Source organism: Lissotriton helveticus, chromosome 4_1 (genome assembly GCF_964261635.1).
Source record: "Lissotriton helveticus chromosome 4_1, aLisHel1.1, whole genome shotgun sequence".
Classification (NCBI taxonomy): Eukaryota; Metazoa; Chordata; class Amphibia; order Caudata; family Salamandridae; genus Lissotriton; species Lissotriton helveticus.
This window is the reverse complement of record NC_136063.1, coordinates 99,311,100-99,338,769: the sequence shown is the minus strand read 5'-3', so window position 1 is coordinate 99,338,769 and position 27,670 is coordinate 99,311,100. Positions and strand designations below refer to the sequence as shown.

At 44.5% G+C, this 27,670-nt stretch overlaps 1 protein-coding gene across 1 annotated transcript in view; it reads left to right on the top strand.

Moving 5' to 3' along the window:
* Nucleotides 1-236: 236 nt before the first annotated feature.
* Nucleotides 237-27,670, top strand: part of LOC144827040 (phospholipase A2 inhibitor and Ly6/PLAUR domain-containing protein-like) — a 67,746-nt gene continuing 40,312 nt past the window's right edge. The window contains exons 1-2 of the mRNA XM_078685502.1: nucleotides 237-299; nucleotides 14,116-14,235. Of these exons, the coding sequence (XP_078541628.1) occupies nucleotides 248-299; nucleotides 14,116-14,235 (172 nt within the window). The 5' untranslated portion in view covers nucleotides 237-247. The remainder of the gene's footprint in view (nucleotides 300-14,115; nucleotides 14,236-27,670) is intronic.

The following is a 27,670-nucleotide window of genomic DNA, read 5'->3' as shown; positions in this document are numbered from 1 at the left end:
AGGATGTATTTACTCATGAGGTGTGCATTACATCAGCTCCCAAAGTCTGTTTTGCAGAAGGGTTGTCTCAGGAGTACTCCAATCACAGTGAGGGTCATCAGTTCTTTTACCTTGTGGGCGGCTCAGGTAGCCCCTGACCCCGCCCATTTCTGCAGTATAAAAAGCTCTGTCCTCAGCAGTGGATGTGTAGAAGACAAACCCAGCTGCTTCAGCACACACTCTGAGATCCTACCTACTCCAGTGCACCATGAGGACTCTCCTCACAGCCGCGGTCCTGCTCTGCGCACTCATTGCTGGAGGTAAGAGGACTCATCCACTCATTAATTTCCCCCACAGTAGTCCAGGAGCTCCACAGGGACAAAGTAATGATTCGGTGGTGTCTGAGAAGCTCTTGAGTCAGCCAGAAAGAGGAGATAGTGCGTCCCTCTCAGCACCCTCAGAAACCTCTCATTTATACCCACTGCAAAGTAATGGCGAATCCAACCTTTGGCATCCAAAAGGCTCTTTTCAAATATAAAGCCCCATATATTATGTGAGGGAGAGCCTTTAGTCTTTATATGTGTGGTGACTGCTCTCCCACAGCTTTACACTAATCTAGCTCTTAGAAGTGAACTGGCTTCAGTGAGGACTCCCAGCTTACTATTGCTAGTTTGGCACGACTGTCAATGCTTTCCTCAGGAAACATTGTATGTGACATCTGAACAGCAATACTACTTCCACATTACAGTTAAGAAATTAATCAGAGAATATTCAAAAACCAGGTTATTTAAACAAGCATTTGCAATGCAATCGGTCTTGAAGTTGGGACCTTATATGTATTTAGCTATGCAGCATATTAGACTGGGTTCGGAAACATGTACTGTTCTTTAACCCCTTGCGGGTGCCGGATGGCCAGGAGCCACCCTGCGCCATGGTGTTGTGTGCGTAGGACGGCTCCTGACCGTCCTGGCACATGGCACCCTGTAGCCTCGGGAGCTGGGAAAGAGCTTACCCAGCTCCCGAGCCCCCCCGTTTCTGTCAAATAACGATCAGAGCGGACGTCAAGCTGACGTAATTTCACAGAAACTGAAACTGAAATGAGCCTTTAGGCTCATTTCTGTTTCACTTTCTATGTGCTCAGGGGGCTATCTCAGCCCCCTGAGCACGTAGAAAGACAGGAGGGGTATCATTGGAAAGGGGAGAATCTCCCCAGTGGATCCCCAAGCACTGATCCACCAACTAGGCACCAGGGAGGAAGGGGAGGCCCCTTGTGCAAGATCCACCCTTGGGCAAGATTCTTCGCTCCACCCCAAAAGAAAAGTAGCCCCCAATCTCCCCGGGGCAGAAGGCTCACTAAAAGGCAGGTATTTCTTTTTATTGCGCAATTGTTTGCAGGGTTAGAGCTCACCAAAACAGTCATTCCAATGCCCCCACCCCGCCACAATACCAGCCTTTCTGCCCCCATGGAGGGCAGATGGGGGCAGTAGCCCCAATCGGCCCCCCCCGGGGGGGGGGACAGAAAGCCCATTAGGCTCTAGTGATTTTTTGGTGAAATTTTAATTAGGGTGGGGTCTGCCCAAAATGGACATGAGAATGCCCCCACCCCAGCAACAATTACAGTCTCTCCCCCTGGAAGCAGATAGGGGAAGCAGCCCCCAATCTGCCTCCTCGGGGGACAGAAATCCCACTAGATACCAAGGATTTTTTTTGGGGGTAATTTTAATTAGGGTGGGGGCTTCTCGATATAGGCATGCCAATGCCCCCACCCCCCCAAAATTACAGCCTTTATGCCCTCCCTAGGGGGCAGATGGGGGCTAAATGCCCCAATTTGCTTCCCGAGGGGCAAAAAGCCCACTAGTCTACAGGGATTTTTGGGGGGCAATTTGAATTCAGGTGCACGCTGTCCAAAACGGCCCGGCCAATACCCCCCACAAAAATGACAGTCTTTCTGCCCCCCGGAGGCAGATGGGAGCTTTAGCCCCCAATCTGCCTCCGAGAGACAGAAAGGCCACTAAAAATCAGGGATTTCTTTGGGCAGTTACAATTAGGGGTGGGCCCAAAACACGCATGCAAATGCCCCCATCTGACCACAAACATTCCAGTCTTTCTGCTGCTCCTTGGGGGCATATGGAGGCCGTAGCCCCCAATCTGCCACCCGGGGGGCAGAAAGCCCCCTAGAAACCAGGGAGTTTTTGTTTAATTTGAGTAGGGGTGGGGGTGGGGGCTGCCCAAAATGGGCATGGCAATACCCCCACATCCCTAGAGAAATTCCAGTCTATCTGACCCCTGGGGAGGCAGATGTGGGCAGTTGCCGGGGGCAGAAAGGCCACTAGGACCCAGCGATTAAGCTGTCTTTTTTATGTTTGGGGTGTGGGATGTCCAGAATGGGCATACCACCCCCCAAAAAATAGCCACAGTCTTTCTGCCCCCCCTTGGGGGCATATCAGGGAAACCGCCCCCACTGGATTCCCCTCCAGGGAGGCAGAAACCCACTAGGCACAGACTTTTTATTAGCAATGTGCCTGCTTGTGGATTTTGGGCCCCAGCACAGCTGGCACATAGGGAAACCTAGCAAACCTGTATATTTTTTAATAGTAGACACCAAGGGGAATCCAGGATGTCTGACTCTCACCAGGTTCTGTTACCCAGAATCCCTTGCAAACCTCAAACTTTCTGCCCCAAAAAAACATATTTTCCTCACATTTATGTAGTGGAAAGTTCTGGAATCTGCATGGATCCCAACCCCGCATTCACCAAAGTCTTCCAAGAAGAATGGTACCTCACTTGTGTGGGTAAGCCTAGTGCCCGTGACAGGAAACAGCCCAAAACGCAACATGAAACACCACATTTTCACAGTGAAAATGGACCCTTTGCTTGCAAAGTGCCTAGCTGTAGATTTTGTATCCTAGCTCTGCCGGCACCTGGCACACCTAGCAAACCTATACATTTTTCACCCAGGGTAATCCAAGATGAGGTGACTTGTTTGGTTCTCACCAGGTTTTGTTACCCAGAATCCCTTGCAAACCTCAAAATGTGTTCACAAAACACATTTCCCTCACATTTCTGTGGTGTAAAGTTCTGGAATCTGCCTGGATCCCCAAAATTACACCCACCCCGTGTTCCCCAAATACTTCGGTGAGAAATGAACCTCACTTGTGCAGGTAGGTCCAGTGCCCATGACAGGAAATGGCCCACAACGCACCGTGGACACAACACATTTTCACAGTGAAAACTGGCCCTTTTTTGCAAAGTGCCTAGCTGTAGATTTTGAACCATAGCTCTGCTGGCTCCTAGGGAAACCTAACAAACCTATAAATTTGTTTAAACTAGACACCCAGGATAATCCAGGATGGGGTGACTTGTGTGGCTCTCACCAGCTTATATTACCCAGAATCCGTTGAGAAACACATTTCATAAAATTTCTGTGGTGGAAAGTTCTGGAATCTGCATGGATCCACAACATTCCACCCAACTGTGTCCCCCAAAGCCTTCAGAGAAAAATTGTACCTTACTTGTGAGGGTGGGTCAAGTACCCGGGACAGGCAAGAACCCAAAACTTATCACAAAACAACCTGATTTTGCAAAGGTGGGTCCCATGAGTTTTTGGCCCCGGGGTCAGCCGCCATCTAGGGAAACCTCCCAAACCCACACGTTTCTGAAAAAGACACCCGGAGAAGTCCAGCAAGGTATGGCTTGTGTGGGTCCCCCAACATTTCTCTACTCAGAATCCCCGGCAAACCTCAAATTTGGCTGAAAAAAAATCACTTTTTATTAAATTTCAGTGTGGGATCCACACATTTCCTACCACCCAGCATTCCCTCAAGTCTCCCGATAAAAATGGTACCTTGCTCGCGTGGGTGGGTCAAGTACCCACAACAGGCAAGGGCCCAAAACCTGTTGAGGCAACATCAAAATTACATTAAAAAAAACAACCTAGTTTTGCCAGGCGAGGTCCCATGAGTTTTTGGTCCCGGGCTCGGCGACCATCTAGGGAACCCTACCAAACCCACACATTTCTGAAAACTAGACACCCGGCGAAGTCCAGCAAGGTGTGGCCTGCGTGGGTCGCCTAACAGTTCCCTATCCAGAATCCCTTGCAAACCTCAAATGTTGTTGGAAAAAAAAAATTCTTTCTCACATTTCTTTGTGAGAAAGTTGTAGGATCACCAGGATGACACAAATGTCCTACTACACAGGCCTCCCAATATAAATGATACCTCACATGTGTGGGTAGGCATAGTGGCTGCAGCAGGAAATGGCCCAAATCGTACTGTGGAGACTTCAAAATTACCTATAAAAAAACTACCTGGTTTTGGGGGGCACCTGTTTTTTGGCCCCAGGCTCGCTGCCATCTAGGAAATCTATAAAACCCACACACTTAAAAAAAACTAGACGCCCATGGGAGTCCAATGAGGTATGGCTTGCGTGGATCCGTCAACGTTTTCCTACCCAGAATCCCCTGCAAACCCCAAATTTAGCTGCAAAACAAACACATTTTCCACTTATTTTTGTTTGGAATCACTGTGCCGGTACAGATGTCCTACCTCAGAGCATTCACCTAAGTGTCCCAAGTAAAATTATACCACACTTATGAGGGTGTCCAATGCAGAATAGGCAAAAAATGCATTGTCGGTGCTAAACCCTAAATCCCTATGTTTTGGGCTCTTCCTAGTCACAGGCCGTTGCCCTACCCATACAAGTGGGGTATCATTTTACTCAGGAGACTGAGAGGAACGCTGTGGGGTAGGACATTTGTGCTGGCACGGTGATTGAGGTATGATTTTATCGGGAGACCGGGGGGAATGCTGGGTGGTAGGAAATTTGTGGATCTACGCAGATTCCAAAATTTCCCACACATATATGAGAAAAAAAGTGATTTGTTCAGCTAAATTTGAGGTTTGCAGGGGATTCTGGTTAGGGAAATGTTGGAGGACCCACGCAATCGTACCTTGCTGGACTCCCCCAGGTGTCTAGTTTTCAGAAATGTATGGGTTTGGTAGGTTTCCCTAGATGTCCGCTGATGCTGGAGCCAAAAACTCATGGGACCCCCTTGCAATACAGGTTGTTTTGTGATAGTTAATTTTGATATAGCATGAATAGGTTTTGGGTCCTTGCCTGTCATGGGTACTTGACCCACCCACACGAGTGATGTACCATTTTTAGGTCTCGGCTAACCCAGCGCATGTGCTGCACTATCGAGACATTTAGTGAGGGCTCAAAAAATGCTACCAAGGCCAGCCTGGCCAGCCTAGAGCTACAGTGCTTGTGCACGGGTGCGCGCTTAGGAGCCGAGGTGCAAAATGGCAAATGTCGTCAAACTCATTAAGTGCCCGAGATCACTTTCGCCCGCGATCACTTTAGCAGCCCCTTTGATATTCGCCTGCGATCACTTTCGTGGCGCCCCTTTGATTTTCTAGTTCAAAGAACATCAAACATCAAAGAACATGTATTGTTAATGCTTTGCAACTGCCCATTTGACTTACAAAGTGTTTTTATTTTGAGATGCTTTTAGTATCTTGTCACACACACAACCACAACCAAACACACAGCCACACACACACACAACCACACACACACACACAACCACACACACACAACCACAACCACACACGCACCACACATACAACCACACACAACCACACACACATCCACACACAACCACACACACATAACGACACACACAACCACATACACATAACCACAAACACAACCACACACACACAAAAAACAACCACACTCACAAACACACACAACCACACACAAACACACACAACCACACACACACACAACCACATACACACAAGCCCACACAACAAAGCACACACAACCACACACACACAACCACACCTCCAATCACACACACACAACCACACACAACCACAATCACACACACAACCACACACAACCATAACCACACAATCACACGCATAACCACACACACAACCATAACCACACACACAACCATACACATAAACTCACACAACCACACACACAACCACACACACCAACACACACAACCACACACACAACCACACACACACAACCACACAAACACTCAACCACACACGCAACCATACATACACACAACCACAACCACACCCAAACACACAACCTCACACACAACCACACAACCACGCACACAACCACACACACAACCATACACACAATCACACACATACACAACCACACATACACACACACAACCACACACAAAACCACGCACACAACCACACACACACACAATCACAAACACATAACCATACACACACACACAAACACAAGCACACACACAACCACACACACACACAACCACACAAACACACACAACCACAAACACAACACACACAACCACACACACACACAACCACAACCACACATACAACCACACAACCACACACACACAACCACAAACACACAACCACACACAACCACACACACAACCACATACACAACCACACACACAACTACACACACAAACACATACACAACCACACACACACAACCACACACACAACCACACACAAACCACACACACAACCACACATACAACCATACACACACAACCACACACACACAACCACACACAACCACACACATACACACAACCACTCACACAACCACACACACACAACTACACACACACAACCACACACACAACCACAACCACACACACAATCACAACCACAACCACACGCACAACCACAAGAACATCAAACATCAAACATCAAAGAACGTGTAGTGTTAATGCTTTGCTGCTGCCCGTAAAGTAAAGTAAAGTCCACATTTGTAAAGCGCACAATCACCCGTAAGGGTCTCTAGGCGCTGGGGGGCCATCGGGAAGATTAAGCGAGCTATTGCCCAGAGTCACATGGTGCTGGGCTAACCTGCCGCCGGAGCCGGGGATCGAACCGTGGTCCCCAGATTCCAGCGTCAGTCGCCCTGGCCGCGGCGCCCGTTTGACTTACAAAGTGTTTTCTCTTTCCACAAACTCAATGTTTGTGTTTTTTTATTTTGAGATGCTTTTAGTATTACTGTCACACACACAAATACACACACAAGCACACACACAAGCACCCACACAACCACACACACAACCACACACACACAACTACAAACACACACACACACACCTCACACACAACCACACACACACAACCACACACACAACCACACATACAAACGCATACAATGACACAAACAACCACACACACATAAACACACACAACCAGACACACATAACCATAACCACACTCACAACCACAACCACACGCACAATCACACAACAACACACACAACCACACACACAACTACACACAACCACACACAACCACACATACAACCACACAAACAACCACACACACAACCACAATCACACACAACCACGCACACAAACACACACAACCACACACACATAACCAAGCACACACACCCACACACATAATGTAATGTAATGTAAGAGACATTTCTATCGCGCAACTTCCACTCCAAGGAGTATCTTGGCGCTCACACAACTCAGATAGAAGAGTTGGAGGGAAAAAAAAGGATGTCCTGCATTCTACACCACAATTACACCAAAGTCCTACACATGGCATCGGGCAAAGAAAAGATCCAAGTTTTTAATGCCTTCCTGAAAGAGGTTTCTTGGGAAAATGAACGTAAAAAGGGGGGAAGCTTATTCCAGGCCTTGGCGCCCAATACAAAGAGGGATTTACCACCTTTTGTAGCCAGCTTGAAACGGGGAGGGGTTAGTAAATTCTGACTGGCAGACCTCAGACAACGCATCGGGTGATATCTTTTGAACCCGTTGCATATGTATTTTGGCCCTCGTTGGTGAAATGCCCTAAAGGTAATTAGAAGAATTTTAAACAAAATTCTTTTACCTATTGGCAGCCAATGAAGAATGTTAAGTGCTGCTGAGGCTGAAGACCTATGAGGCCAACGCAGTACGAGGCGGGCCGCCGCATTTTGGACCATTTGTAACCTGTGGAGAACGGTTTTATTAGCTCCAGCATATAATCCGTTACAATAGTCCAGCCTAGAACTTATTAAGGCCACTGCGACTGTTTTCCTCGCCGATAACGGAAGTAGGCCAAAAAACTTCCTCAGTGCTTTTATGATCTGAAAGCACATACCTGCTACTGCCACAGCTTGGGGTTTAAAAGATAATTGATCGTCAAATTTGATGCCCAAATTGCGGGCAGATGTAATTGTATTGGGAGGAGCTTCTGCCTCCGCTGGCCAACACATTTTTGGGGAAAACAAATTATGATTCCCGACTGGTAGAATTTCTGATTTTCCGGCATTACACTTTAAATGGTTGTTGGTCATCCATTTAAAAGTTGCTGCTAGACATTCCTTTAGGTCTTCCTCGGCGCCTGGCCGCTCCCTGTCCAGCACCAGTATGAGTTGAGTGTCTTCAGCGTATGAAATGGAACTGATCTGGAATGACGCGATCAGTTTCACTAGGGGTACCATGTACAAGTTAAAAAGTACAGGACTCAGACTTGAGCCCTGAGGGACCCCTGAGCTGACGTCTTTAGCCTCGGACTGATATTGGCCCAGCACTGTGACTTGGCGTCTATTGCTAAGGAAATTCCTAAGCCATGCCAAGACCTGTCCTCCTACCCCTGCTGCAGCCAACCGGTCCACTAAGATGTTATGTGAGACCGTATCGAAGGCTGCCGACAGGTCAAGTAGGATAAGGACAGCCTTCTTTCCTTGATCCATTGCCGCCCGTAAGGTCTCTGCGGTAAAAAGCAGGGCCGTCTCGGTAGAATGTTCTGACCGGAATCCTGACTGATTAGGATGGAGCATGTTGTTCTTCTCCAAAAAGTTAGTCAGTTGACTGTTGACGAACTTTTCAGTCAGTTTAAACAGGACAGGTAGCAAGGAAATAGGGCGCAGGTTGGAAAGGGTAGTGGGATCAGCAAGTGCCTTTTTTTGGAGAGGCTTGACAGCTGCAAGCTTCCAATCATTAGGAATGTTTGCCGTAGTTAGAGAGGAATTAATAATCCTATTGATTATAGGGTTAACCATCTCTACTAAGATATGTAGCACCGAAGGGGGACAGGGGTCAAAGGGGGATCCCGATTTGCTAGCCAAGATAGCCTTGGAGGTTTCTTCAAGAGATACTGGAGCAAATTCCTCAAAACAGGGAGAGGTCGTCATCTCTACTATCTGTTCAGCATCCACAGTCGCAGTTGCTCCTGATGGAAAAGTCTTCACGATAGCAAGGATCTTATTATCAAAATAGTCAGATATCGCATTACAGAGATCTTGAGATGGAGGAATCTCTTGCGATAGAGCTGATGGGTTCATAAAATTCTTGACAATCCTGAAAATTGCTTTTTGTTCCTGGCCTGCCATGGATAAGGCCTGTAGATAGTGAGTTTTTTTTGCGGATTTTATTCCTGCGTGGTACTTCCGTCTCGCTGCCCTATAGATGTTACGGGCGGTGGCATCATAGTTTCGACGCCACCTCCGTTCCAGTACTCTGACCTCACCTAGCTCGAGTTTCAGGGTCATTGAGAACCAAGGGGCACTTTTTTTGATCTTGGTGGTTTTAGAGTTGTTGTTTCTGGATGAGCTTAACAGGGTTCCCGCTCTGGCAATCCAGTCACAGAAAGTCTGATTGTCTGCCGAAGTGAGGTTGGTTAGAGCTGGTATACTATCTTTTAACTTATCAATTACGTCAGGTCTACTGGCTAGTAATTTCCAATCAGGGATAGGTTTAGTTTTGGGTTTGTTTGTGCGCATCATAGAATTGGTGATGGATTTCAAGTTCCATACAATATTAAATGGAATAAAAAAATGATCCGTCCATGTCTGAGGGGTAGGGGGTTTGACTCTCAGGCTGGAAGAATTGGAACAAATGCAATCCAACAGATGCCCAGCCTGATGGGTGGGTTCCTGATTCACAAGTGTAAGTCCTAACACAGCAATAATATCCATAAAACAGCCCACTCCAGGTTCGTTAGGGGACTCTAGGTGCAGATTTAGGTCGCCCAATACTGAAAAATGGGAAAATCTGAGTGCTAGTTCACTAAGAGCGTCACCCACTGTTTCCAAGAACTTCAATGGTGGCCCCGGGGGGCGGTAGATGAGGGCCCCAGAGAAGACGAAAGTATTGTGAATCTCCAAGGAGAATGCTAGTGCCTCTGCCCCCTTAATATCTGTCAATTCTTGAGAGGAACACTTAAGAGTATTGCGGTAGATAATGGCAAGGCCCCCTCCCCGTTGTTCAGGTCTATCCAAGCGTTGGATAAGAAAATTACGTGGGAGGGCTATGGCTAGGTCGGGATTACACCACGGCTTTAGCCATGTTTCTGTGACCAAAAGCCAATCCAAATGAGTTTCGACAATAAGGTCATAAATGTTCTGGGCGTTCTTGGGTAGAGATAGTGCATTAATTAATCCACCTCGTACGGTAAGGGAGTCTGAAGATGTTTCAATAGGGGACTCAGGGGCCAGTATCATACGACATTGAGTACAGCAAACGGGGCCATGCCAATTTTCGGGGAATAGCACACCGTTGCAATGGGCTTGGGGCCCTTTATAGGACAACAAGAATTCCCTCGACATACCTAAATCTAGATTGAAAGATGGCGGTGGTGGTCACACAGAGTCTCCCGCCTCTCGCGCCTCCTTAGCGCTGACTGGCGCAGACGGGCAGACTCTGGCTCGACTCAGGCGCGAGTCGGGCGCGCCCGCTGCGCGTCACCGCTGCGCAGGAGGGGTGAGGATTAAGTAGAGGCTCACCTGATCGACTGCCTGAGCACTAGAGCGCTCAGGCGGATGGCACACAAGAGGTCCCGGCTACACCTAAGATGGCGGCAAGACGCCACGAGCAGCTGACAGAAACACGATTTACTCCGCCCTAAGAAGCGGTGGAGGCACAATTATAGTGCAAGTATGTGGGCACGATAATATTATTTAAAATCAGGGGAAAAGAAATTATAAATAACAAACATAGAAAAATGCGGTAATATTTGAAATAGCGCTGCAAAGCCCTGTTACACGCTGATAGTAATGCTGGTAAATTGAAATGCGCAACAAAATACAAGTACAGCCTTTCCCTAGGACGAATTGGTTGAAATGTTCGCCTTAAGTAGAGGCTCACCTGATCGACTGCCTGAGCACTAGAGCGCTCAGGCGGATGCCACACAAGAGGTCCCGGCTACACCTAAGATGGCGGCAAGATGCCACGAGCAGCTGACAGAAACACGATTTACTCCGCCCTAAGAAGCGGTGGAGGCACAATTATAGTGCAGGTATGTGGGCACGATAATATTATTTAAAATCAGGGGAAAAGAAATTATAAATAACAAAGATAGAAAAATGCGGTAATATTTAAAATAGCGCTGCAAAGCCCTGTTACACGCTGATAGTAATGCTGGTAAATTGAAATGTGCAACAAAATACAAGTACAGCCTTTCCCTAGCCATAACCATACACCCACACCCACAATCACACACACACAACCACACAACCACAATCACACACACAACCACACACACAACCACAACCAAACACACAACCACTCACATAAACACACACAACCACACAAACAACCACTCACACAACCCCACACACACAACCATACACACACAACCACATACACACAGAACGACACATAACCACACATACACACAATCACACCCAAACACAAAACCACACACACAACCACAACCACACACAACCACACACACAACCACACACAGAATCACACACACATAAACAACCACACACACATACACACACACAACCACACACACACCACGCACACAACCATACACACACAACCACAACCACACACACACAACCACAAACAACCACACAAATCACATACACACATAACCACACCCAACCACACACACAAACACAAACACATCCACACCCACACACAACCACACACACATCCACAAACACAAGACACACAACAACACACACATAACCAAACACACAATTACAACCACTCACCCAGCCACACAACCACACACACATAGCCACACACACACAACCTCACACACAACCACACACACAATCACACATACAATCCACACATACAACTACACACACAACCACACACACAACCACACACACAGCCACACACACAACCACAACCACACGCACAACCATACAAACACACACACAACCACACACACAACCACACACACACACAACCAGACACAACCACACACACAACCACAACCACACATACAACCACACACACAACCACAACCACACACACACACAACCACACACAACCACACACTACCACACAACCACACACATAACCAGACACAAACCACACACACACATCCACACATACAACCACACACACACAACCAAATACACACACACAGCCACACACACAACCACGCACACAACTACACACATAAAACCACACACACAACCACAACCGCACACACAACCACAACCACATGTACCACCACACACCCACACACACAACCACACACACAACCACACACACAACCACACACACAACCACAAACAACCACACATCCACACAACCACAACCACCCACACAACCACACCCAACCACACCCAACCACACACACACAAACACAAGCACACACACATCCACACCCACACACAACTACACACACATCCACAAACACAAGACACACACCAACACACACATAACCAAACACACAATTACAACCACTCACCCAGCCACACAACCACACACACACAGCCACACACACAACCTCACACACAACCACACACACAACCACACATACAATCCACACATAACCACACACACAACCACATACACAACCACAACCACACACACAACCACACAACCACAGATACAAACACACACACAACCACACACACACACACAACCACACACAACCATACACACAACCACAACCACACATACAACCACACACACAACCACAACCACACACACACAACCACACAACCACACACACAACCAGACACAAACCACACACATAACCATACATACAACCACACACACACAACCACACACACAACCACACACAACTACATACATACAACCACACACACAACCACAACCGCACACACAACCACAACCACACGCACAACCACACAACCACACACACAACCACACACAAATCCACACACACAACCACAACCACACACAACCACACAACCACAACCACCCACACAACCACACCCAACCACACACAAACACACCCAACCACGCACACACAAACACACACAACCACACACACAAAACCACACACACACAACCACACACACACAACTACACACAACCACAACCACACCCAACCACACACACAACGACACAACCACACACACAACCAGACACACATACACAACTACACACACACATATGCACTTACAACCACACACACACCACACACACAACCACACACACACAACCACACACAACCAAACATACAACCACACACAACCACAACCACACACAATCACATCCAACCATACACACACAACCACACACACAACCACACCCACACACAACCACACACACAACCACAAACACAGCAACCAGAACCACACACCCACACAACCACACACAACCACACAAATCCACACAACCACACACACACAATCACACACAGACAAACACAGACACAACCACACACACAACTACACACAACCACAACCATACATACGACGACACATACATCTACACACAACCACACACACAACCACTCACACACAACTACACACACACAACCACACACACAACCACACACACAACCACAACCACACACACAACCACATAACCACACACACAACCACACAAATAACCACACACACGCACAACCACACCCAACCAGACAACCATACACAACCACACACTCCCACACACAACCGCACACACAACCACACACACACAACCACACAACCAAACACACACAACACACACAACCACACACACAACCACAATCACACATAACCACATGCACAACCACACAACCACACACAAACCACAAACACACAACCACACACACACACAACCACACATACACAACCACACCCAAAGACTTTGCAAATTTCCTTTGTCAGACGTGTTTTAGTTCAATTAAAAACAGTATGTGCACAAATCTAGAAAATAACAACTATTTTTCGTTTCAGTGAATTGCCTACTTTGCGAGAAGTGTTTCTCTGTGGGCACTGCCACCTGCTCCGGTATTTACAGACTTTGCCCCGCTGATGTCACTCACTGCGTGCAAGGTCTCGAGAACTCTACAAGGGGTAAGTGTCAAGAGCCAAAGACTGGGTTAGGGAATTGCTGATCCTGGGGCACACTTCATGCCATGCTTGGCTCTACCCCATGCTCCTGTGTGATCTTCAGCATGCTCTGCTGCTTATTTGTCTTGTGCCTGATGGTGATTGGTTAATATGCACTCTGTGGTTGAAATCTCTTTTTCACCACCCACAGTTCTCTCATTTCCTCAGGGAGAGGTATTTACAGAATGTGGTAAATACCTCCTATTTCGAATTTTAACCAAACAAAAAGGTATCCCATCAGTATCCCTCAGCAGGCCACCATTCCTGCGATGGCTGCCGTTCCAAATGGATCGTGAATTGTGACCCACCTCATTAATATTCATGCAAAAGGTCTCTTTGTGACCCACTAGAAATCGCTAATTAAAAATAAATGTATCATACATTAGAAATAGTGATTACCAAATATCGTTTTGGAAAAAAAATACTATTAAAAATGATTGTTCTTATTGTTCCTACATCAGCCCTTAAGAGTCTTTCCTTGCTGCAGTTCCACTACTACACCACTAGGAAGCACACAGCTCTGTCCATGCATCTTATCCCTTCCCTATAGCTGCAGCTCTGCTGCTCCACCACCGGGACACACGCAGCTCTGTCAACACATCTCATCCCTTAATTACAGCACATGCGCTGTTCCACCACTGGGACACACGCAGCTCTGCTTATGCCTCTCATCCCTTCCCTACAGCTGCAGCTCTGCTCCTCCTCCACCAGGACACACGCAGCTCTGTCCATGCATCTCATCCCTTCCCTTCAGCAGCAGCAGCTCTGCTACTCTACCACTGGAACACACGCAGCTCTGTCCATGCATCTCATCCCTGCCTTGCAGCTGCAGCTCTGCTAGTCCACCACCGGGACACATGCAGCTCTGTCAATGCATCTCATCCCTTCCCTCCAGCAGCAGCAGCTCTGCTCCTCCACCACCGGGACACACGCAGCTCTGTCAATGCATCTCATCCCTTCCTTCCAGCAGTAGCAGCTCTGCTACTCCACCACCGGGACACACGCAGCTCTGTCAATGCATCTCATCCCTTCCCTACAGCTGCAGCTCTGCTAATCCACCACTGGGACACATGCAGCTCTGTCCATACATCTCATCCCTTCGCTCCAGCCGCAGCTCTGCTGCTCCACCACCAGGACACGTGCAGCTCTGTCAATGCATCTCATCCCTTCCCTCCAGCAGCAACAGCTCTGCTACTCCACCACCGGAACACACGCAGCTCTGTCCATGCATCTCATCCCTGCCTTGCAGCTGCAGCTCTGCTACTCCACCACCGGGACACATGCAGCTCTGTCAATGCATCTCATCCCTTCCCTCCAGCAGCTGCAGCTCTGCTCCTCCACCACCGGGACATATGCAGCTCTGTCAATGCATCTCATCCCTTACCTCCATCAGCAGCAGCTCTGCTACTCCACCACTGGGACACACTCAGCTCTGTCAATGCATCTCATCCCTTCCCTACAGCTGCAGCTCTGCTAATCCACCACTGGGACATTGCAGCTCTGTCCATACATCTCATCCCTTTGCTCCAGCCGCAGCTCTGCTGCTCCACCACTAGGACACACACAGCTCTGTCCATGTATCTCATCCCTTCCTTGCAGCCACAGCTCTGCTGCTCCACCACCAGGACACACGCAGCTCTGTCCATGAATCTCATCCATTCCACACAGCTGCAGCTCTGCTACTCCACCACCGAGACACACACAGTTCTGTCAATTCATCTCATCCCTTCCTTGATAATAAGCAATAGCTATGTCAGCGACTGTTTTCAGTCGCTAACAGTTTGGGCAAGCCCACTTTGCATGTCATTAGCGATAAATATCACTGACATGCAACGCGGGCCCCAAACCTGTAGCTATCGCCTCAAAGCTGTCGCTAACTGCTGTTAGCGACATCTTGCTAATAGGGCGATATAATTATCGCCGCTTCAGGGGGAAAAAGTCCAGCTAAAGCGCCGATATTGCCCTTGCTAATATGACCCTAGAATTCTTGGTGAATTTCCAAAAGACCAATCTTCAACCACCACAAGAGAAAAACTTAATTGGAGCCTACACGCCATGGAAACCTGGGACACCATCACCACCCTTTCCACAAACGTTGGACTCGATTCACAGAAGTAATCTGAGACGACAGTCTAACTTACTGACTTTCAGTATTCAAAAAGGGCATTTCCGAGTAAAAAACATCATCCATAATCGACTCCGCCGGCAAGAACACCAAAGAATTCTCCTACCCGACAACCCTAGAGAACACCATCCATTCCTTCCAAGAACTTAGCAACACCATCTTGGACTACTTCCACAGCAAGATCTCCTACATCTACAGTAATTTCAACAACCAGTCCACCAGACTCAACCTCGATGACCTCAACCAACCAGTGATCACCAGCCATACCATCACCACATAATCACTGGTCTCAACCCTGACCACCTCAGGCATCATGTATTCCATCCACTCCAGAGCCCCAGTGACCCATGCCCCACCACCTCTACAATCCCAATTAGCACCCAACTAACTTTTGCCTACAGAGCCCCCGGAGACCTAAACAACATTCTGCAACAACAGGCTTAAACTCATCTCCCCCCTATCAATCTTCTACAATCTGTTGCGCAATAAGACACAGCGTTCTGAATATTTCCTTCTTGATGTTGTAAGGTCCCAATTCCCCTGTGCATCAATTAGCCCAACAAGGAAGTGAACACTTGGTGGACCTATTGACCCGTAAGGGAAAGGGGAAGTGGAAAGAGAAACAAACAAACAACACTGGATCTCAGTCGTCCAGGATTCCCAATGGTTTCTCTTGTTGAAGTGTACTGGGCCTTCTCTGATCAACCGTTGACAAGCGAGTCTTGATCTATTAGGACAACACACATGAAATATAAACGAATGTAATGACCTTACAGAGTCTAGACATATATTCATTCATTATTCCTCATTTCTTACATCATACCTTATGTTCGAAGGCCCATGTTAACACTCTTACAGTTTTTCCGGTGATTAGACTTTACCACCTTAAATGACACAAAAAACAACTGTACTTGCAATAAACACTTCCAATTATTAAACTGGAGGCATATAAAATGGTTCTCCTGCTCAAATACGATGACATTATATACCGTGTGTGCACCTTTTTGAAAATGGCTATCCGTTCTCGTACCTCTATGAATTAATATCTATTAGGCTAATATGTATTACACACACTTAGTGATGTCGTATATTTGCACTTTGCACAGTTACACTTTATTTTTGCTGCTACTTTGTAAATATATGAGCCATAGTAACCTGCTAACTAATGTCCCCCAGGCTAAGATGTATTATATGTTCCTAGAGGCATTGCACATTTGCACTTTACACAGTTGCACTTTACCTAGCGCTGCTAATTGTAAATATGTGTGCTATGATAACTCGCCTACCTTAAATGTTTTATGGGTAACCTTGCATTTTGCACTTTATTTTATATGGACCTCTAAACATGAATTATGCACTTTTCATAATGCTGCTAAACTACCCAGTTAATCATTTCCTGGTCGAGGCCTGAGAATGTGTATTGTGTTTATATTGTAGTTATTGCAAAGGCGAATTTTGCACATGTATTATTTTGATGCTACTATAGTAATATACTCGAAAGTTGGAAATGATTTAGGAAATAATGCACTTTTGCACTTTTTTATGTAAGTATTGCTGTTATTGTTAATGACATGGGAAACCTAACAACGTTTTTATCTTATTTTAATGTAATCTTTTATTATCCTGACCATGTACGTATTATGTGTGTACTTTTATGGATAACTAAATATCCGAATAAAGATTATTGACTTGACTTGACTTGACTATTAAACTGGTTAGTTAAGGTTAGTCAGGCAGATTATTTAACACCACACTAACACTTGTACCTTTCAAACTGTATGTAGCGCCCTCAAAATGGGGTTCCGTAAGGATAGATGGAAAGAAAGTAAAAGACAAAAAAACTGCAATATCCAAAAGTAATTTCTCAAGGATTAATTCCACCTATTTTTGTGCACAATTCTAAACGGAGAAGTTTTTATTACTTCACCTCAATTACTATCACCTCAATTACTATGATCATCAAGAACGCTGCAGCTTTGAACATGCTGCCACAGCAGGAGCCAGAGGAGGGTGGAAGAAAGAGGAAATACTCGCCGGTATATCTGTTTAAGGGACGGGTCTCGCATCTTGCGATGTAAGCAAAGACGGCTGTCAGCTGTTTCCCAATTGCAGGACTGCAATGCGGCTGTCGGCTGGTCCGAAACGCTCGTGATGATGCGTAGCAAGGAAACCAAAGCGTCGCCAAGTTCCAAGGCGCGCCTTTTATAGTTTCAATACAACGTGCCCTGAACATTTGCATGCGCCTCACGTGGAGTGTACTGAGCCGTTAGGCGGTTTACTCACGTGAGGTAGATAATGGATTCTTGAGGGGTAACAAAGAATAACAAGCATTGCTAACCACAAATGTTTCTAGTAGATACAAACATTTGCAATACAAGAATTCCTTGCCATGATAACTTAACTGAAACTAATACACCAGGCTGATTGTCTAAAGAGAATCATTTAACAATCAAGGGGGTTCTCAGTCATGTGATTGCAGCCAATGAACCCTTAACATCACCACTGCGTCCTAGTCGACTACCTTAATTTCCATGTTGGTGACACCAACGACGCCAACTCCGTCACCCTTCTGGAGAACCTGAACAACATCAGCCTCACCCAACTGTTCACCAAACCTACACTCAAAGCTGGACACACACTTGACACCATTTTCACCTCCAGTGACAGAATCAAATTGAACCACACTACACAACTCACCTGGACTGACCACACCATTGTGAACTTCACCATCAGTGACAACCAGCGCACCATCTCCAGGTGTCAGATCTCCTCCCACTGCAGCTGGAGCAAAGTCACTGAAACTCAATGGTCACAGGCCCTCCCCCCCCCAACCTGGGGCCTCAACAGACCTCAAATAAAGGGGTCTACTCAGCCATTAATTTCTCCTATTGCTAGGATGTTCGAAAAATCTACTAAAATCCCTCTGAAATTTGAATTTATGAAAGATCCAACAACTGCACTTATGTCTATGCCTATGCCTATGCAATCGGAGCAAGACCTCAAAACCGGACAGTCACCACTTATGCCTATAAATGGAATAAAAGCATGGAATGTGATCCGGGACTCAACTGTTCAAGTTGGAAATAATTCTCCCGCTAAGCTGCAAGTTAATTCAAAGGGAATAGACCCTCATATAGGCCTAGGAAATGACCATCCACTATGTAATCTATTTGCGCAAGAACCAAAAAACTGCCTAGGAGAAACAGTGGAACCCGTAGAGCCTCTGAATCAATTTAATGTTATACAGGGAGCTGGTCACGACTTGGTTCTGACATCACCACAAACAAATACGATCATAAATCATAATAAACTTCTTACCCCCTTCGATTTATTTCTGCCACCTAAACCAGTTATTAAGAATGCTTTAATAGGAGCAACATTTTCTCATATACTTGAAAACCACTTTGCAGAAGTAAACGACGGGGTGTTAGTGCAAAAATGTGATGCACAAGAATCGTTACAGCACCCAATGAATGGTTACTTACAGAGCCCGGAATGGTCTATCAATAAAATTGGATGTATGCAACAACAATCATCTGCAACTGATATGGTATTAGCATTAGCAAACGGATCCGCAAACAAAAATCACTCAAATTTACTAGACGGATCATTACTTACAAAAGAAAATTCTCCTTGCCAACGAAGTGGAGGATCTCCAAAGAATACATCACCAATCAAATATAAAGGCTCTCCTGATATTGTAACGAAGAAGCTTGCAAAAAAACAATTCCCTAAATAATAAAGAATTAAATTTTGAATCAAATCCAAAGCAATTAGGAAAAATGGATGCCGGTTCAATTTGGGACATTAACTCTCAAACGTCTGTACTAACTCTGGAAGCTTTAGCCTCTCAGTCACAAAAAATGGACATTCAAATTGATATCCTAGGCCTCATGGCAAACGCAGTTGCAGGAATTGAGAACAAAATAGCTGACCGTAACAACTTAATAATAAAAGTCCAAGGAAAAAAAGCCCCAACCTGCATTGAATGCACATGTGCTCCAATAATAACCAAATTAGAATCAATTCCAGATGTAGTTAGCACAATACTGGAGGATGTCAAACATGTTATTCACAAACAGACTGTAGAAGATAGGAAGGGATTGGGAAGCCAGCCTAGAAGAAATTCAATATCGATAAATACACAGGAGCAACCGATCAATCTGTTCATTGAAAATAATTATAAATCTATTTTGAATAACCAAGCAAAACCAATAGATGACTCATTACATACTAAGGAAAACAACAGCCCCAGAGCTTTGTTAAGTGTCCAAAATACCGGGGAAGAGGCGATAGTGGCTTTTGAATTAACTAAAAGACAAAAAAAGAAATTAAGGAAAGCGAGAAATAGGGTAAACAAGGAAAATAGGCTATCTATTGAAATAGAATTAGCCAAAACCAACAAAGGACGAACTGGAACGCCTGATCCCTCAATTAGCAGACCTTCTACTAATCCAAACAAAAAAAACAAGGAAAATAGGCTATCTATTGAAATAGAATTAGCCAAAACCAACAAAGGACGAACTGGAACGCCTGATCCCTCAATTAGCAGACCTTCTACTAATCCAAACAAAAAAAACGAACAGAAAGAATCAGCAAATGAAGGAGAGTTTAGGACGCAAGAAACTAAAGAAGAGAACATAATGACTATTAACCGCAAAATGTCAATTAAATAACTTTACATAGAGGGGATCCTAGGTCGACACATGCTAACAGCTCAAAGAACACAGTTGAAGCGACCGCATATTACGACATTTTCGCAAAATCATTTGCTCCTAGGTTAAAACAAACAGTGCATGAAGATAAAACAACTACTGATCTACTCTCCAGAGTATATGAGGGTAACCCTAAGCCACTACAGGAGGACCAAACAACAATATATAAAATTAATTCAAATGGATGCATAATAAATGATTGTACCCTTCTTGGAATTGATCATGATCAAACCCAGAGTATGAGTAAAGATATCAGGGTAAATCCCACAAGAGTCTTAGGAACCTTAGTGCCAAAGGAGAATGATGTGCATAGCCACTTGAGTGAACTTGTCCAAGTTCAAATTGAATGCAAAGAAAACAACCCATCCAATCCATTAAGATCCTGTCAAAAACATGATGTTTTGCCAGTAGATGAGGAAATGGGAAATGGGAAATAAAGGTCTAATGATAAACCGCCCCAAACAAGATGAAACTCTTAAAGATCTGAATTATATTAAAGTACAAGAAAACTTAGTTATTGTAAAAAGAGATAAGAACCGACAGATTACCTGCATGGAAAACAGCAGAACAAGGAATAATACTGGGGTAACACCTACAATTAACAAAAGGACCACACAAATAGCCCGCAAACCAGTATATGAATCCAGAGGTCCGCATGATATTCTAAATCGAGGAAATATCCTCCAGCTTATGAAAATCTTACCAAGTCTGAGTAATATATCAACAGAAGATATCGAAACAGTAGGCTTTCAATCAAATTCTGAAGGTCCTTTTGCCAATAACTCTGATAACAGTACCCATAGGCCCAATTGCAGACTCCATAATGAAGGAGCATGGTTGTTTCAGTGATTGGGGCATAATAATAAGTCAAGTCGTTCCAAAGGTTTATCTCCTATATACTGAAAGTAATTCAAAAAAATCTCTGACCAAGGAACCTAAAGCGGTGTTTTCCGTATTAAAAAATCCCCAGGGGACAATAAACCGTGAAGTTGAATCTTCTTCAATAATAAAGAAGAAAGCAGACAGAAATGAAGTAAATGACTCCTGGATTAAGGTATCCCTTCATGGCTCCAAGGACCACTGACAAAACTTACCCCAAATCCAATCACAAGAAAACTACGGGGTAGTGTCTAACTTGAAGTTATGCTCATGGAATATTAATGGTATTTCCGGTCAGTGGAAGGAAGCTAAAATCCAAAGTATCTCAACAGAAATCCACATAATACTATTGCAGGAAACCTGGACAAAAGACCCTTTTATGTTAAAACATCATACGGGTTACTTTGAACCTGCTGTAAAACATCAGAAATTTGGCCGTCCCTGTTGAGGATTAGCAATTTTTGTTTCAAATGACCTTAATGCGAAACATGAGCTAATTTTCACGAACAATCCTAATCTTCTGGCATTAAAAATCCATTATAAACCTGGTATAAATATTCCGTATAAAGTTTTGACTCTAGTAAATGTATATTTACCTCCGAACAGGTCTTTAAAGAATATGCCTTAAATAATCTATTACTAGAGCAAATATTGGATGAGCCTCTAGCCGACTATATTGTTACAGGGGATTTTAATGCCAATTTGCTAACGCCCCTAGCACGGAGCGAATTTGTGCAATCTCAAAATCAACAATGGGCAATCCCTGACCCAATAATGGACCCTAAGCCCATTAGTCGATCTAATAAAATCGGGATAAAGTTGGTGAGGGATATGGAAGAGTTAGGTCTAAGAATATTGAACGGCAGATTTCCTACTGATTCTCCACCGGCCTGCTCATTCCATTCAAAAAATTGCTCTTCCCGAATTGATTACACCTTGACCTCTTTATCCATATTTCATAAGGTGATATCCTATTCCTTAATCAATGTGATGGAAAGCGACCACAGCCAGCAAATTATCGACATCGATATAATATGTCCAAAATCCAAATCTTTCCTGACAATACCTGGAGAAATCTGTTCTGTTAATTACACGAAACTAACATGGAAACCTGCAGACATGGACAAGATCACTGCAAGGGCAAAAAAGCTGGTGATGGAATGCATGGTCGACAAACGTTTTAATACAATTGAACAATGGGAAAACTTTACACACAAGCTAGTCACTAATAATATACCATCTGCAATCACCCAAGAAAGGAAAAGTTCATATTGCGCAAAAGGGGAAGATGCAGTAAATATTATCTTTTTACCTTATGCTATAAGGAAATTTAGAAGTCAACAAAACAGACTGAGAAGACACCTAAAGAGGACTCTGTTTAACAAAGCTATACGAGCCTCATTGGCGAATATCAATTATAAGCTAAGGAAACTGATATGGAATGAAAAGAACAAAGCAAGACAGGACCTATGGACAAAAATATTTCATGCACGCTCAATGGCATATTCAAGGGAGTTCTGGAGACTTATTAATGGCTTATCTAGACCAAAGAATCTGGGAATTGGATCAAGTTTATCCGAAGAAAAATGGGTAACTTTTCTACAAACTCATCTCAATCCAAACCAACGGTCTTTGATACAACCTAAAGTCGAAAGTTCTCTAACAAAGAATAGCAAAGAAGGAGTGAAAGACGTGATTATAACTCCCAGCCAGGTGGCAAGATTGATAAAAAAACAAAAAGATGGCACCACTGGGCCGAATGGCATTCCCTTTGCATTATTTAAAGAATCACCCGACTTCTGGTCAGATCACCTTACAGATGTTTTTAATGATGTGGTCGAGAGAGGGGAAATACCAACCTCGTGGAAAGGTTCGCTTATAATCCCAATATTTAAGAAAGGCAACTGGCAACAACCAGAAAATAACTGTCTAATTACCTTACAGGATTCAGATGCAAAGTTGTTTGCTAATATTGTTTTAATGAACTTAAGTGAGTGGGCAGAAGAAGTGCAGGTAATATCCCCAAACCAAACAGGCTTTGTCAAAGGCCTTGGTACAACAACAAATCTTTTAATCTGAGCAATATTAATTGAAAAGGCAATAATTGCAAATCTACCTTTATATTTGTGTTTTGTATATTTTAAATCTGCCTTCAACTGTGTTGATCCCGAGCTTCTTTGGACCAAGCTTACAAAAAAAGGAATTCGAGTCAAGCTTTTAAAAATGATTAAACTCTTGCATTCTGATACCTGGGTTAGAGTGAGGATGGGTAATGGCTCAACGGTAACTAAAATTATTCCAACATTGAATGGGCTTAAACAGGGCTGTGTGTTAGCTCCCCTACTTTTTAACTTATTTTTATCCGATCTCACTTCTGACCTTAATGATATTAATGCCCACCTACCAAGGCTGGCTCAAACTCTGAAATCAAACCTGCTATATGCAGATGATGTTGTACTAATGAGCTATACAAAGGTGGGGATGCAACGACTGATCCACGGCATATCCAAATACTCCAAGGAAAACGTTAGGCACATTAATGACGCAAAGACTAAAATGATGGTAATCACCAAAAATGTTCGATTAAAGCATGCGCATACCTGGTATTTGGAAGGTAAAAAACTGGAACAAGTAAATAATTACAAATACTTGGGAGTAACTTACTGTGATAATGGAAAATTCGTTCATCAGAAAAGTGAAATAACAAGGAAAGCGAATTCCATTACCGCCGCATTTAGATCTATCCAGAAATCCATTGGAGACTTGTCTTATCGCCCTCTATTAAAATCAATATCAGCTAAACTATTGCCTTCCTTAACATATGGGAGTGAGGTGCCCAATGGGAGCGATGCAGAGATTATAAATACTTCGGTAGCAAAAACCTATCGTCATTTGCTTTCACTCCCTAAGAATGCCTCACAATCACAAGTAAGGTTGGAATTTGGTCTGAACGACCAATCTTGTGCAAGAAAAGGAAACATAATGAAGGTGTGGAACAGAATAAAAAATGATTATGACAATGAAATGTCCGCCTTCTTTGGCAAGAAGTAAGCACCAACCGTTCCTTAACTATTTTCGCCTATTTAGAATCTGAAATCAAGGGCTATGGTTTAGCTTCTATTTGGAACAACACAGTCAAACAGGAGAGCTTCAAGAAGACAGTAAACAAAATCACGGACTATCTTTCTTTGATAAAGGACAAAGATAATTTCACTAAAAGACACCATGTGTGGCCAATAGTAAATGGTTTTAAGAAAAAGAAGATCCAAACCTATTTGGAAACATCATGGACGAGAAAAAATAAACAAATCTTTATGAATGGTAGGTTTGGTATCCTTCCAGGCTCATGTCATTTGGCACCATGGAAAAGACCTGAAGAATTCGGGGCGTGTACGCTTTGTAAATCTGGACAAGAAAACATCATACACCTAATGTGCCTTTGCCCGAACCTGGAAGTTGAAAGAAAAGCCGTACTTAAGAAACTATTTAATGAACGTGCTATAAGGACCTGCAGACAGGCTCTTATGGCAAGCTTAGATCCCGAAGACCTAGCAATTAATTCAGCATTTGTGAAATTTCTTATATTGGCCAAGAAAAAGTTGGACGCTTGTGTTTGAATCTTGTGTAACTACTGTCAAGTTGATTAATGGAATAATCTTATGGGTCAGACTACTTTTTACTGTTTTATGAGAAGTATTTGAATATAAGTAATGCATCAATATTTAAGTATTGTATACATTTTTTATCCGTTTTGTAAGATATTAATTAATCAAACAAATAAATAAATAAATATGAAAATAAATAAATATGAAATACTGGTCAGATGGAAGTACGCGGACATCAGACTCCTCCTAAAGAAAACCTTCACTGACCCCAACAACTGAAAACATTATCGTCCAATCTCTGTTCTCCTACCCTGCTAAATTTCTTGAGAAAGCCACCTAACCGCAGTGCAGCAAATTTCTGGAACAAAACCATCTACTGGACGCCTCTCAATCAGGATTTTATACCAACCACAGCACTGAGACTGCGCTGAGTGATGCCAAAGATGACATGAGAACACTTCTTGTTGGTGGAGAAATAGTGGATATGATCCTCCGCCACAACATGCTCATCAACAGACTCCACCACATAGGCATACGCCAAGACACCCTTAAGTGGATCGCCTCCTTCCTCTCAGGACGCACAGTGAGCATCCAATTGCATCCCTTCACCTCGGTGCCCAAAGACATCATATGCAGCGTACCACAAGGATCATCCCTCAGACCCACCCTATTCAATATCTTCATGACCCCTCTCGCAGCCGTCATCAGATCCCACTGACTCAACATAATCTCCAACACAGAAGACACTGAACTTATCCTCCCGCTCACTGAGGACCCCACCATTGCAAAAAAAAAAACAACTTCTGCAACTCCAAGACCAACTCAACGCCAACAAAACTGAAGTACTAATCTTCGGGAAGAACACTTCCATATGGGACCATGACTGGTCGCCTTCAGAACTTGGACCAACACCCACACTGACTGACCATGCATGCAGCCTCAGCATCATCCTCAACAGCCAACTGACCATGAAATGACAAGTTAAGACAGTTGTCTCCTCCAGCTTCCACACACTTTGCATGCTCTGCAGAACCTTCAAATGGATCCCAGCCAGCACCAGAAAGACTGACGCCCAGGCCCTCATCAACCAACCTCCTTGACTATTGGATGCCCTCTAAGCCGGTATCATCTTCATCCAGCCCCTCATAAGACTCCAGACCATACAGGATGCTGCAGCCAGACTCACCCGGGACCTTCCTTAAAAGAAACAACATCAACCCCTACCTGAGAGACTTCCACTGGCTCCCCATTCAGACAAGATGCCAGTTCAACATCCTCATGCACGTCTACAAAGCCCTCCATGACCTAGGACCTGCCTACCTCAACCATCGACTGAACTTTCACCAACCCGCCAGGCACCTAGACTCCTCTTCACTCACACTCACATACACATGTGCATCCTCCACACACGCAGCGGCAGCCTCTCCTTCTCCAACATCACAGCCAAGGCATTAGACAGACTTCCCCTTGCTGGCAGACTTGAGAAAAAGACTCAAGACCTGGCCCTTCTATGGGGACATGGACCCCATGTACCCCTGGGAGTGACAGCGCTGCGCTTTACAAATGCCGATTGATGGAATGATTGCTGTATTTTTATTCTATGTGTAGCATGTAGTTTGTGTGCCTTAAAGTGCTTCCGAAGAAATAATAAAACTTAAAAATTAAATGAGTAGATCATTATTTTTTGAGTGCTATGTGTATTTTTGAGTTCTGAGTTTCCAACCCACATCATCTTTCCGAGACAGTCCTGAACTGCTCTCGCAGCGCGGATGGGCTGTGCTTGCTTTTTGATTTAGGGTAAAAATGGTAAAAATAGCACAAAGACCTCTCCAAGCCATTGGTTTAATATCCTGAGGCAAAAAAGGTCCTCCCTGTGTTCAAATAAAGTTCAGAAAGAATAAACAAATGATTATTCATTGAAAATATTGATAAGGTACATGAGTGTTTGTATTTTGAAAATGAGCATATAAGAGACTTACATAAAATGTTTAAATACTGGTAATATCATATCAGCCATGCTTGTTCAGATCACTTTCTATGAGACTTATTCCGGCTGATTAAATCTTTCTTGCTAA